The 13,169-nt window shown below is 46.8% G+C and overlaps 1 protein-coding gene across 2 annotated transcripts in view; it reads right to left on the minus strand.

The window, feature by feature from the left end:
* Positions 1 to 737: 737 nt before the first annotated feature.
* The window catches only part of IL1R2 (interleukin 1 receptor type 2), a 42,861-nt gene continuing 30,429 nt past the window's right edge, over positions 738 to 13,169 (minus strand). For both annotated transcript variants that reach the window (XM_067704070.1, XM_067704069.1), the window contains 5 exons: positions 9,867 to 10,038; positions 7,710 to 7,772; positions 5,294 to 5,429; positions 3,743 to 3,885; positions 738 to 921 (listed from right to left, as the gene is read on the minus strand). In XM_067704070.1, coding sequence (XP_067560171.1) covers positions 752 to 921; positions 3,743 to 3,885; positions 5,294 to 5,429; positions 7,710 to 7,772; positions 9,867 to 10,038 — 684 coding nt within the window. In that variant the 3' untranslated portion in view covers positions 738 to 751. The remainder of the gene's footprint in view (positions 922 to 3,742; positions 3,886 to 5,293; positions 5,430 to 7,709; positions 7,773 to 9,866; positions 10,039 to 13,169) is intronic.

Consider the following 13,169-nt stretch of genomic DNA (forward strand, 5'->3'; position numbering starts at 1 on the left):
GGGACTCATAACGGCCTCTGGGAAGGTCACATGTGAACAAAGACTTGAATAGGTGAAGGAGTGAGTCATGCCAATTTTCCTGCCATTTGATTTTTTTAATTTAACTCATTAATTTAGCTGGAATTTCGTTTTGGCATATTACATAAAAGAGGCTCTGATTACTTTTTTCTCAATGTGTATGCAGTTATCTCAATACTCTTCCATTCTCTTTATTTTCAGAAGTTTCATTATGAAGGCGAATCCGTTTCTCAGTCTGCTAGTATGTTCTGACGTATTTTTCTGACCACCTATTTGAACTACTATTTTTTGGATCGTCCTTTTAAAAAGCATTTACCAATTCTTGCTGAGTCTTCTTTAGTATTTCTAAACCATCCTTTCCAGTTTCAACATGAAATTCCACCTTCCCGAAAGGAAAACCATGTCTTTATCTTTGTATCTATAACACCTGCCATAGAGCATAGCTAAAGGAGACTTTTAACACGTTTTTGTGAAATGGATGAATGAATTCCAAAACTCCTTTAGGTGTTTTCACCTCTTATTCAAAGAGCACCTCAAGCCCACCCATGTGCACATTGGCCCCTGTGATTCAGTTTCAGAATAAACTTTACATGTCCACTTCAGTCTTTTACTACAAACCCACTATAAACACAGCAGCTCTGTTAAACAACGGAGGAAAAGAACAGCGTCCCTCAAAAACCAGGGCTGCTTGCGGAAGAAAGGACATCGTTTGACTTGAAGTATTTTATTTCCTTTATTTTACTCGGGTAGGATTGAGAATCTGATGGCTGGTCTTTAACTCCATCATCAAATCATAGGCTTTTCCAGTTCTGCGTTTACACCGTCTGTGCATCCATATTCCCCCCAAAACCAAGAAGATGAGGGAAAGGGGGGCCAGTGTAATCTCCCAGGAGAACGTGGCAGCTGTAGGAAGAACAGACATGTGAGGGGTGAACACGCTCCTACCACCAAATAGGACATTGCCGCGCACTTTACGGAGAAGGAAGTGGTGTTTGTCACTTCTAATAAACAGGTACTGATTTTCAGAAAGTATGTCTTACACTAAGATCAAGGATACTTGAGGGTGACATCTGTGGCGTTAGGCAAACGAGCAAGGTAGAACAAATCTCCATTGGAGAGAAGCAACGCAGAGCTGGGGGGGTGGGCAGGTGTCGATGGTCTAATTTTGTTCTACCCGTTGGGCTGTGTGCAATGAGATGCCGGTCTAGGTCTCTGCTAGCTGACTGTGACGTAGCCAGCACATAATCTGCCCTTTTCCGTGAGCATGGGTGTCATGAGGAGTCAGTAAAGTAACAAAGGAAAAGAAAAACTTTGAAGAAAGGGGCTTTAGGTGTCAAGATTATCGCTTGGATCCAGTTATTTTATATTCTACTCCTTGGTATCTCTGTGTTATGAAAATATAAGAAGCCATCCCTGGGGGCGCAGTGGTTAAGAATCCGCCTGCCAGTGCAGGGGACACGGGTTCGATCCCTGGTCCGGGAAGATCCCACATGCTGTGGAGCAACTAAACCCATGCCCCACAACTACTGAGCCTGCGCTCTGGAGCCCGTGAGCCACAACTACTGAGCCCGCACGCCACAACTACAGAAGCCCATGTGCCTAGAGCCCATGCTCCGCAACAAGAGAAGCCACTGCAATGAGAAGCCCGTGCACCGCAAAGGAGACTAGCCCCCACTCACTGCAACTAGAGAAAGCCTGCACGCAGCAACGAAGAGCCCTAACCCAGCCAAAAGTAAGATAAATTAAAAAATTAATTTATTTTAGAAAATATAGGAAGTATGGATAAAAAGTTAACAAGTGTTGAGGAGGAGGGATAAGTTAGGAGTTTGGGACTGACATATACACACTACTATATATAAAACAGGTAACCAACAAGGACCTACTGTATAGCACGGGGAAGTCTGCTCAATATTCTGTAATAACCTATATGGGAAAAGAATCTGAAAAAGAACGTATCTATGTATATGTATAACTGATTCACTTTGCTGTACACCTGAAACTAACAGAACATTGTAAATAAACTATAATATATAATAAAAACTAAATTAAAAAAGTTAACAAGCGCACGGATGATGAGGCTAGAAGTCTACATTTTTAAGCTACTGTTTATCTTAGTCTGTGCAGGCGTTCGGGAATCGACACAGTCTCAGACAATTTCTCCAGATGATTCTTCCACCTTAAAATCCCTCAAGGCTTAGAAACGAGTGAAGTTTTAATTTTCGGAGCAGCCATTTGGGGGCGCCTCTCAGCCCTGGTGAAAGTCTTTGACCTGTGCCCTCTGTGATCAGTCATGGCCGACCCAGCGAAGGACAGGCAGGGTCAGGGATCATGTCTTAGAAATGTTTGCAGGTTCCCAGCATCAGGAGCAGACAAACCATGGCTTCCTTTGGGTCACGATTCTGAAGCCCAGCAGTGGATCCCACTTTCTGTGGAATCCTCCACTTCCAAGTTTGTACCACCACCAACCCGCTCATGGAAATGATCTGGGACGTCAGCCTTCGCCTGTGTCCTAGGGCAACGGTTCTCAAACTTTAACATGAAAGGAGCTTGCTAAATTGCAGTCTTTGGCCTCACCCCAGAGAATCTGACCGGGTAGATCTGGGGGTGAGCCTAGGAATCTGCATTTTCAACTAGTGGCTCAAGTCAGGGATGCTGGTATGCATGGACCACAGTTGGAGAGAAGTTATACTGTGCTGTCGTTCCTGCCCTGAGGCTTACACACATTCTCAGCTTTCCAATTAGAAGCTCGTCTGCAGCTGCCTCCCCTGCAAACACGGAATATGTGGGGCGGTTTGTGTTTATTGATTGTGCAGACTGCCCAGGAGGCAGGGTAAGGCTCCCGGTAGGGATCGCTTTGTCTCTTCCCTTCTTATCCTTCGGGCTGTCGACAGACCACATCACCCACGTCTCCCTTTCCTGCCCAGCGCTCAAACACTGAGAAGAAATCGATTTGTCAAAATGGTAAGTCAGGTTTTTCTTTTTTTTGTAAATGTCCTTCCGTGAGCACTGCGTTGGTTTGGCTACAGCCTTATACTTTATCTCCTGATGACCAATGGCTTTAACCCTGAAGCTGCCTGAGCCCTGCGTACCTTCCAGTTCCCAGCTCTCGGAGGATGAAATCTCTCAACCTCGGGATAAAAAGCATCCCACCCTCCTTGAGGGGTCATGAAAGCAGAGCTGGTCCTGCCAATCCAGGCAGAACCACTAGAGGACACAGGTTTTTTTTAAATCTATCGCAGAACCATTTTATCTTTTTTACAAAAAAATCAGCTTCCTCTTTGTTTTTTTTTTTTTTTTTGCGGTACGCGGGCCTCTCACTGCTGTGGCCTCTCCCATTGCGGAGCACAGGCTCCGGACGCGCAGGCTCAGCGCCCATGGCTCACGGGCCCAGCCGCTCCGCGGCATGTGGGATCCTCCTGGACCGGGGCACGAACCCACATCTCCTGCATCGGCAGGCAGACTCTCACGGCGCCACTAGGGAAGCCCTCAGCTTCCTCTTTTAATTTTTGAGTACAATCTCCGAGCCTGCGCTCTGGAGCCCGTGAGGTGGCAGCCTCCACCCTACCAAAAAAGTCATAAAAAATGAGAGATCTGCTTTCTGTGCTCCGCTATCGGGAGACTCACGGGCCCTCCTCAGTTATCACCCAGAGCGTCAGGAGCTTTATTTAGCGTCCACAGAGCACCCAACACATAGCTTTTCCCTTTAATGTCCCCCAATCCATACCTTCTTTGACTGTGGTACGAAGCATCTGGAAACTCATTGTATTACGGACAACACATTTAAAGTCCGTGTGCAAATCCTCTCTTACGACTGGATCGAAAATCAGGGGCACTTCAATGTAATTCTCGTTATTTTCCGAGTATTCCCTAGGTGAGAAGACACTTAGTGAAACATAAAGTCTTTTCAACATAGACACCTGCACATTCTCAAGGCCCCACTGTGCTTGAGTGGATGTCACGATTTACCAAGTTAGAGGCACTTGCCATTATATTTGTTACGTATTTGGGAGAATTCCTAAGCCTGTTCCTGAAGGTGAGAGGGACCCTGAAGATGCTGGTCACTGGGATAGGTTACTTGTAACAAGGAGCTTGCAGAAGCCAGTTGAGTTTGGATAATGGGGGAGAAATCACTTTTTAAGGCCCTTGATGAACAAAGAACCAGTCGTAGGAATAGAAATGTCTAGTTTTGGGAAATTGGACCGTATCACCAAGAAATCATTTGCATATTGGAGGGCAGGGAGTTTCCAAGAATCCCGTCCTCCACGGTGTCTACTCTCAGCCCCGCTCACTGCCAACCCTCACTCTAGAAACTCAGGTGCAGACCCAAGGGCTGCAGATGGGCCACAGCGGAGGGGTCTCTAATCAACAGCACTGCCATGTGCAATGTTGCAGGAATCCGAAGATGCTTCACTACGATCTGTTAGCATGAATAAAAATATCATGGGTGTGGAGCCACTAGGACTATTTTTTTTTTAATCTATGGGGGGAAAATAGGCTCCTTTAAGCAAACAGGTAGTACGAGTAAGCTGACATGCGGCATGTGGGTTCTGCCCAAGCTTTTCACAACGAGAATTTTCAAGCAAACAGTCGCACTAACTACACGTAATTTCTATCCACTAAATTGCATCCAGAAAGACCTTTTTGGATAGGCCTTTCCAAAAAGACAAAAATTGGGCCAGCAAAAGTTCAGGCAACTTCAGAGTGCCGAAACTGTGATTTTAAAAACACTTTATAATTTGGAACACTGGAGGGTCTGCCTCCTCACAGGCAAATGGTTTCCATCTACAAGGCCTGATTGTTCTACTTTCAGAGTGAGAAAATATTTCCCGGAGATGAAGGCTTATGAGGACAGAATCCTCGCTTTCTTTCAGAGTAACCTTCCTTAGAGACTGGAAGGAAGCAGAGGCGGCTCTCGGATCCCGTGGCTAAGTTTCAGAGTCGTTTTAAGGGCTGTGGATGTTTGACTCTGCAATGCTCAAGGAAGAAAGATCTAATTAAACAGCTAGAAGAGGCAACACCAATGTCAAGTAGTAGGCTGCAGCTCATAGATTTAGAGAGAAGGCTTGATTCTCAAGAACAGGTGGTGATACTTAGCAAACCCAATGTTTAAGATTCTAAAAATCCAACGGAGTAGAAGAAAAAATATACATTTGTAATGTGGTGTGTGTGTCATATTGATGGGTTGGCTAGGACATTGTCTCTACAAGGAAGTGGAGTCTGCAGGGGGTTCACAACAGCTCTGCCCAGGGGACGAGGAAGATCTTCCCCCACTTACTGGCGCTGCCCCTCGGTCACGCGGCCCCCCTTGTAGGCATCCTCTACGTGTGTGTTGTTGGCAGTCCACCACAGCAAGGTGGTCGCCTGTATGCCAGCTCCCAGAAACACCTTACACGGGATTGTCAGTCTCGACCCTGTGACGGCAAGACGCAGCACATCAAATGTCAGAGCCCAGCCAGGGGACGGGGTCACATCAGCAGGTCTGAGCGGTGGATCTCCCCCCTCTTCTCAGACACCCTCAGCAATTCTCTTCTTAGAAGGAAACTTAGTTCCCTCGAGCGATTCCATTCACTTAGAGCATCAGAATTTACCAAGGGTCTCCAGCTCTTTCCACTGGTCCTCAGGGCAGATGGAAACCCGGAGGCAAATGGCTCCCCCAAGGCCACGCGGCCCCCACAGAGCATTCTGAGTTCCAGAGCTGCCTCTTCCCACAGTTTATTCTTCTTGCCTCCAGAACTCCAGATCCAGAATCCAGAGGATTCTGGCTCTTTGCCCACTGCTGGTCTCTGCTCTCCTGTTTCCCCTAGGAGCTCTCCATCCCCGGTCATGTTCATTTAGGATTAATCCTTTCAAAAGCCACTGTGTTCTACATGAATGGTGCCTTCTACAGTTGTGCGATATGATGGTCCTAGGTCCCCTGCCTCAATCACTATGTTGGGTTCTTTTTAGTCACCAAAGGGGAGGAGGGGGAATAAATTCCTCGTGGGTAATGTACCTCCCCGGGGTGTGTGCTTTAATGCACCTGGCCACATCAGGCTCAGAAAGCCCACTTTTCTTCCTCCTTCACATCCCTTATGACCTTAAAGATTTCTCAGCCAAAAACAGCCCACTCGTTCTGGCCTCATATGACTCTGCCAGGCACATCAGTGCATATGCAAAGCAACGGGGCTGGAGACTCAGCTCCACTGGGCTGGGGAGCACAGAGGAGCAGGGGCGCTGGGGCGCTAGTCAGCGCTAACCCGAGTCCCCACTTCCCCAAGCTTCCAGGAGGCTCTTCTGAGAGCCAAGACAGCTGTTGGGAGCTGCAACTCAGGTGTCAGGCAGCAATCCCGGCGTCTGTGCAAAAGCCCTCCTTCTCCATGACCACCAATTAAAGTTAAAAATGTAAGCCCAAACACCAGACAAAAGAGGGAGGGAGGGAGGAAGGGAGGAAGGGAGGGAGGGAGGGAGGGAGGGAGATAACAGATAGATAATAGATAGATAGATGGATAGATGGGTGGTTAGATAGATAATAGATAGACGATGGATAGATAGATAGATGACAGATAGATAATAGATGATAGATGGATAGATGGGTGGTTAGATAGATAATAGATAGACGATGGATAGATAGATAACAGATAGATAATAGATGATAGATGGATAGATGGGTGGTTAGATAGATAATAGATAGATGATAGATAGATAGATAGATGATATGTAGACAGACAGGACTCTGCAGCCAGGGTTTAATAAATGAGCATAAGACCTACAAAACCTCTATATAAAAACAGACACACAGAAAAGGTACAGGCCTCACAGACACACAGGCCTGCGTCTGAACCCCAGCCAGACCCGACTATAACTTTTTGACAGATACTGAGCCAGTGACCCCCTGGACAGCTTTTCCTTCTGGAAATTCGGAGAAATAAGACCTCCCCACAGGGTTGATGTTGGCATTGAATGGCATCTTTTTTTTTTTTTTTTTTTTGTGATACGCGGGCCTCTCCCTGCTGTGGCCTCTCCCGTTGCGGAGCACAGGCTCTGGACGCGCAGGCTCAGCGGCCGTGGCTCACGGTCCCAGCCGCTCCGCGGCATGTGGGATCTTCCCGGACCGGGGCACGAACCCGTGTCCCCTGCATCGGCAGGCGGACTCCCAACCACTGCGCCACCAGGGAAGCCCTGAATGGCATCTTATCAGACTTAGCTGTGCTCAGTAAGAAAGTGCGTGCTGGCCAGGATGGTGAAAACCTCTGTCATGCATTTTCCTTAACACCCTTGACCCGCTGACCAGCTATGTTGGCGATAAGAAACTGTCTCTGGGGGAACCAGCAGGGGCAGAGTCGGAGTCTTGGGGAAACGCTGAGCGTCGGCCAAGTATTGGTAAAGTGAATTATTTTAAATACACTACAGGTGCTGACTTTCTGGGGCATCATGCCTTAATCCTTTCATGCAGTTAACAACAGCTACTAGAACGTTCTGAGTTTTGCACTGAGATTTTTGTAGGCAGGGTTTTCAAGAAGCAAAGTGTACATGTTTTCAGATAATGCCATTACTGACGGTATTTGGTAAAGGGAAACGTTCCCTCTCATTTGCTATTTCCCGCTGGGGTAGCGGGACCTGCAAACCCCACGGCAGGCACAGTCGGTGACACAGGGGTCCTGGGGCCCCAGCTTTGGGACTGCAGCCATCCAGGTGGGTTACACGGTCCTTACCCAGCGAAGCTGAGATGGTCTGGTGGGGGGAGATGATCACGGGAATCGTCTCCTCTTCTCTTTCTGAGAAAGATATGAGGAAAAGAGATTCAGTTAGGAAAGCCTTCATTGCAAGCTGAGGGTCAGGGTCTATTGTTTACCTAATTAACTGAATTATCTTTTACAGCAGGGCCAGCCATTGTGAGACTTGGCTTTTTCTGGCAAAGGAAACCGGCTCTCCACGAAATTGAGCCTCTTTGGCCAATGCCTTTCCCAGAAGAGAGATGACTGGAAGAAGCCACAGTTAAACACACATTCCACGAACAGATGTTCTCTGCTCTGTGGTAACAATTAACCATTCCGCTCCCCGGCTTCCTGAATGAATCCTTAACAGGAGCGTTCACCATGTCCACAGGATAGGTCTTACTCCAGAGGGTCTTCGCCCCAAAGTGTCTCTCCCCACTCCCTCGCTACCATCCCATGCGCCTGCCACAGAACCCTGGAGTCGCTTCCAAAGAAATAAAAAAGGCACAGGGGCCCCAGAACCACCTGTTCGTGATGCTAACCCCATACTGAGTGATAAACTCAGTAACCCAGCTTGGTCACCAGGGCTTTTTAGTTGAGGTGATTGACCCTTTGGGGGGGGTGGGAATTGGAACCCAGCTCCCTGAGAGGCAGGTCCCCCAGCAGCTGGAAGAAACTGGGCATCTGAACTGGAGCAGAAAGGACAGTTGATGGGGGTGGACAGAGAGCTCTGCTCCATCCCCACCTCTTCCACTAAAGAGCATTTGAAACCCTAACAGGAATAAGCATTATGCAGCATCCCAGGAGAGCCCGGGGAGCAGCTGCTTCTCCACCAAGACCGGGAGCTTTTCCCTCCCCTCACGGTCACAGGGCTGCTGCACAGAGGCTGGGAGCAGAGAGGGGAGAAGAACGCCCCAAGGACGAGACGTTAATGCATCCGTGGGTCCCAATTCCAGGCTGCATCAGCATCACCGACACAAGGGTGGTGGGAGTGTTAAACACAGGCTGCTAATCACTTCTGATTCAGTAGGTCTGGGTTGGGGCCTGAGATCTTCCAGGTCTGATGAGTACCCAGGTGATGCCGAGCACCACCCTTTGAGAACGGCTGAGACACAGTGTGGTCCGGACACAGGATTATATGTAGGTTGGCGCCCCCTAGTGTTCCTGTGCAGTATCACATGAACAGGATAATTCGGGCCCCCTTCAAAGTCACGGGATTCTCAGGGGTCCCCGCTGTGCGGGAGTAAGGGGTTGATGTGAATGAATCTTCACAAGACGTTAAAAGAAAATAATCTAGAGATTTCCATTCATGGGAGACACGATTTTCCCTGTAGTAAAACTGAATCTCTGGATTCTCTGGGAGAAAAAAGTCTTTCCTCTCACAGACCAATTATGTAACCTTAATACAGTTCCAGTGCTCTCTGAAACGTCCTTAAAAGACTCCAGTTGTGTAGTTACTCAGTGTATAAAACAAAGAAAAGCACCATAGTTTCCAGGGCAGGGGCTAGAACTGCCTCACTTGTGTGCCCTTTGCACCAAGCTTGATGTCCCACATGTAGGAGGCATGGAGGAAACAGTGGATAAACTTGACATGCTAATTGGTACTGTTCACAACATTATTTTCAGGTAGAACTCATTTAAACCAATGAGATCCCTCACTATTTAAAATCCTGGTTTCAAGGGTAACTAGACCTGCTTGGGAAAGACCAGAAAAGGGCAATTTTCACCACATATGCCAACGCATAGCCTTCTCACTGAAAAATCCAATAAAATCCTAGTAACCTAGAATTATACACAAAGTTACGGCAACCGTGTCCTGATAGGTGGCCCTGGAGGTGCAGGCCTTCCAAGGGGACCTTGCAAAGAGACCTTCCAAGAGAACCACTGTTTGGCTCCCTCTAGTGGTACATGTTTTAGCCTCAGACTCGGAACCCCGTCAACTACCCAGGGATTCACCATTCCTCATAAAAACACCCTGCTTCCTCTCTTTCCAAGTGTCCTACACATCTTAGAAGCCTGATGCTTAGAGAGTTGCCATATCTGTTTTCCTTTCATACCAAAGACACTCAAAGAGTTCTACAGGAACCCTAATTTTTTCCTTGCATGCTTGTTGCTGAACCAGGGTGCAGAGGTACCTTGATAGCAAGTACTCACTCTTAACACGGAGTTTGATATTCCTGGTGATGTTGTATTGCCTGCCTCTGTGGGCAAACGTCATGGCACACTGATAATAGCCCGCGTCCTCCAGAGACACATTGTTTACCAGTAAGCGAGTTCCCCTCACACTTAGAAATTTCTCGTTGTCTTGATCCAAAGGGACAGAATCCTTAAGAGAAAATGTTTTTCAAAGTTACGCTATATCTTAATTGACATCTCAAAAACTATGAACAGCACTGGTATTATCCGTCACTGTTGAATCTGCAATCCAAGAACCGCTCTGATATTTACTTTGCAAATATTGTCCTTTGGGACATACTTTTAACTGTATTTTTAGGAGGGGGAGTCTGTTAGCATATAACACGGGATGGCTGGGTTTGTTTAACCAGAATGTTTAAAGCACATTTGCTTTGGCACAATGGGAAAAAAAGAAACTATCTTCTTTGACAAAGTAGGCGATTAAAATATAAATATATTTATGGCATAACAGCTGCCTATAGAAACATCCAGAAAGGAGTGCTATGGGAAACATCCAGAAAGGAGTGCTATGGGAAACATCCAGAAAAGAGTGCTTGGGAAACATCCAGAAAGGGGTGTTATGACGCAGTCATGGCAACTTGGAGAACAAGGCTCAGAAGAGTTGATATTGCAGTAATCACTTTAAACATCATCTCAATTTTAGGAGTCAGTAGAGACAGAGAAAAATTTGTAAGACAAAAATAAATGTGGGGCTTCCCTGGTGGCAGAGTGGTTAGGAATCCGCCTGCCAGTGCATGGGACACAGGTTTGAGTCCTGGTCTGGGAAGATCCCACATGCCGTGGAGCAACTGAGCCCGTGCGCCACAACTACTGAGCCCACATGCCACAACTACTGAAGCCCACATGCCTAGAGCCCATGCTCCACAACAAGAGAAACCACCACAATGAGAAGCCCACACACCGCAACGAAGAGTAGCCCCTGCTCGCCGCAACTAGAGAAAGCCTGAGCACAGCAACAAAGAACCAATGTAGCCAAAAACAAATAAATTTATTTTTAAAAATAATAATAAAAAAATAAATGTGAGACATGAGGCCACACTTCCTGTATGGACAAAAGGTACTGTGCATTCTACAGAGCAGACCCTCAAGAGGGAAGTCTCCAGTAACAGAGAACACACCCTCACGAGCACAAAATGTTCTCAGGAACATCTCTTTCAAAACCATGATGATTGCGAGGCTTCCCTAATGGTGCAGTGATTGCGAGTCCGCCTGCCAATGCAGGGCACACAGGTTCGATCCCTGGTCCGGGAAGATCCCACATGCCACGGAGCAGCTGGGCCCGTGTGCCACAACTACTGAAGCCCACACACCTAGCTCCCATGCTCCGCAACAAGAGAAGCCACCGCAATGAGAAGCCCGCGCACTGCAATGAAGAGTAGCCCCTAATCGCCGCAACTAGAGAAAGCCCGTGCACGGCAATGAGGACCCAACACAGCCAAAAATGAATAAATAAATTAATTTTTTAAAAAAGAAATGCCTTTAAAAAAATGATGATTGCAATAGTCATATATAACCTTGAGTCATTGCAGAGACTTTTTCTGAATGAGAACCCAGGCATAACTGGAATAGTTTGTCAACCACATAGCTCATGGAGTCTAACTGTACAATGTATTTAATTAAAGAAAGAGATTTCATTGTTCCCAACATGAGTGATCAATATGAAAAAAGCCAAACAGGGCCCGGCAGCACAGTTATTCCAGGGCCTACGAGCCCCCAGGTCTCCCCCGTGTGGCAGGGATGTGTGGGTTCTGGCCTCTGGGGTCAGAGGTCTGGCTTCACCCTCTACCAGCTGCATGACCTTCAGCACATTCCTTACATGTCCGGTCTCTGTTTCCTAATCTGTAAAATGGAGATATTAACAACCCCTATTGCACTGGGTTCATGTCAGGGAGTTTAGAACAGACTTGTACACAGAACGTGCTCAGTAATGATTAGCATTCTTAGGACGGGAACAAATATTATTATTAAGCGCCACCATGATACCCTTGTCCACCCGAATTTATCGAGGACCATTTACAAATCAAGCACTGCACGAGGTGCTTCCCACACTGTGCTCCATGTAATCTCAAAACAACCTCAGGCAGTGGGAGTGACGAACTGCCGTCTTGCAGAGGGAACAGGTTTAAGAGGTAAAATAACTGACCAAGGCTATACAAAAGGTCAGTGAAGAAGCAGGGTTTCCAATCCAGACTGCTCAACCCCAGAACCTGTGCTCTTTCCTCTACGGTAAAACCCCTCACTTGACCTTTTTATGCTCTTACAAAACCAAGAGCTCCATAATTGGGCAGGTGAACTCCTAGGAGCTGGCTGTTCACTTTCTCCGAAAATCATTTAAAAGTTCCCAATATTAAATTGACATCCTAGAGCTATCTTGTAGTTAGAATACCAGTCAACTGGTCAACGTATTTTTTGATTAAAAGGTTAGTTTCTATCCATTTTTAAACAAATAACTGTACTTTTCAGTATCAATCTATGGTGTATATCAGGAGTCGGCAACTTTTTCTGTAAAGGGCCAGAGAGTAAATATTTTAGGCCTACGGTCCACGTGGCCTCTGTTCAACTATTCAACTCTGCCGTTGCCCCACGAAAACACAGAAATAAATGAGCGTGTCCCAGCAAAACATTACTTATAGACACGGAGATTTGGGTTTTATATCATTTTCACGGGTCATGAAATATTATTCTTTTTTTTAACCATTTAAACAAGTGAAAGCTAAGCTGGTGAACATACAAAAATGGGTGGCAGCTCAATTTTTGCCCACACCTGGTCTAAACAAGGGAGCCAATGATAGTAGGTATTTATTCAACCAGTCAGGACACGAAATTGTGTTTATATTTTACTCCTTTAACTCAAAGGCTGATTTTTATGTGCTTTCAAAAAACTCTATCAGGGCTTCCCTGGTGGCGCAGTGGTTGAGAGACCGCCTGCCGATGCAGGGGACCCGGGTTCATGTCCCGGTCCGGGAAGATCCCACGTGCCGCGGAGCGGCTGGGCCCGCGAGCCATGGCCGCTGAGCCTGCGCGTCCGGAGCCTGTGCTCCGCAACGGGAGAGGCCACGGCAGTGAGAGGCCCGCGTACCGCAAACAAAAAAACAAAACAAAACAAAAACAAAAACAAAAAAAAAACTCTATCAATATGTGTATCAAGTTGTTAAATAGTTCTTTCTAAAAATTTCTATAGACAAGCAACAGAGTGAAAAGCTCTTGTCTTCAGCTGTTATTTATTCTGCATTCATTTCCACTCTGTCTTTCCTAATCACC

The sequence above is a fragment of the Pseudorca crassidens genome, chromosome 14 (assembly GCF_039906515.1).
Source record: "Pseudorca crassidens isolate mPseCra1 chromosome 14, mPseCra1.hap1, whole genome shotgun sequence".
Taxonomy (NCBI): domain Eukaryota; kingdom Metazoa; phylum Chordata; class Mammalia; order Artiodactyla; family Delphinidae; genus Pseudorca; species Pseudorca crassidens.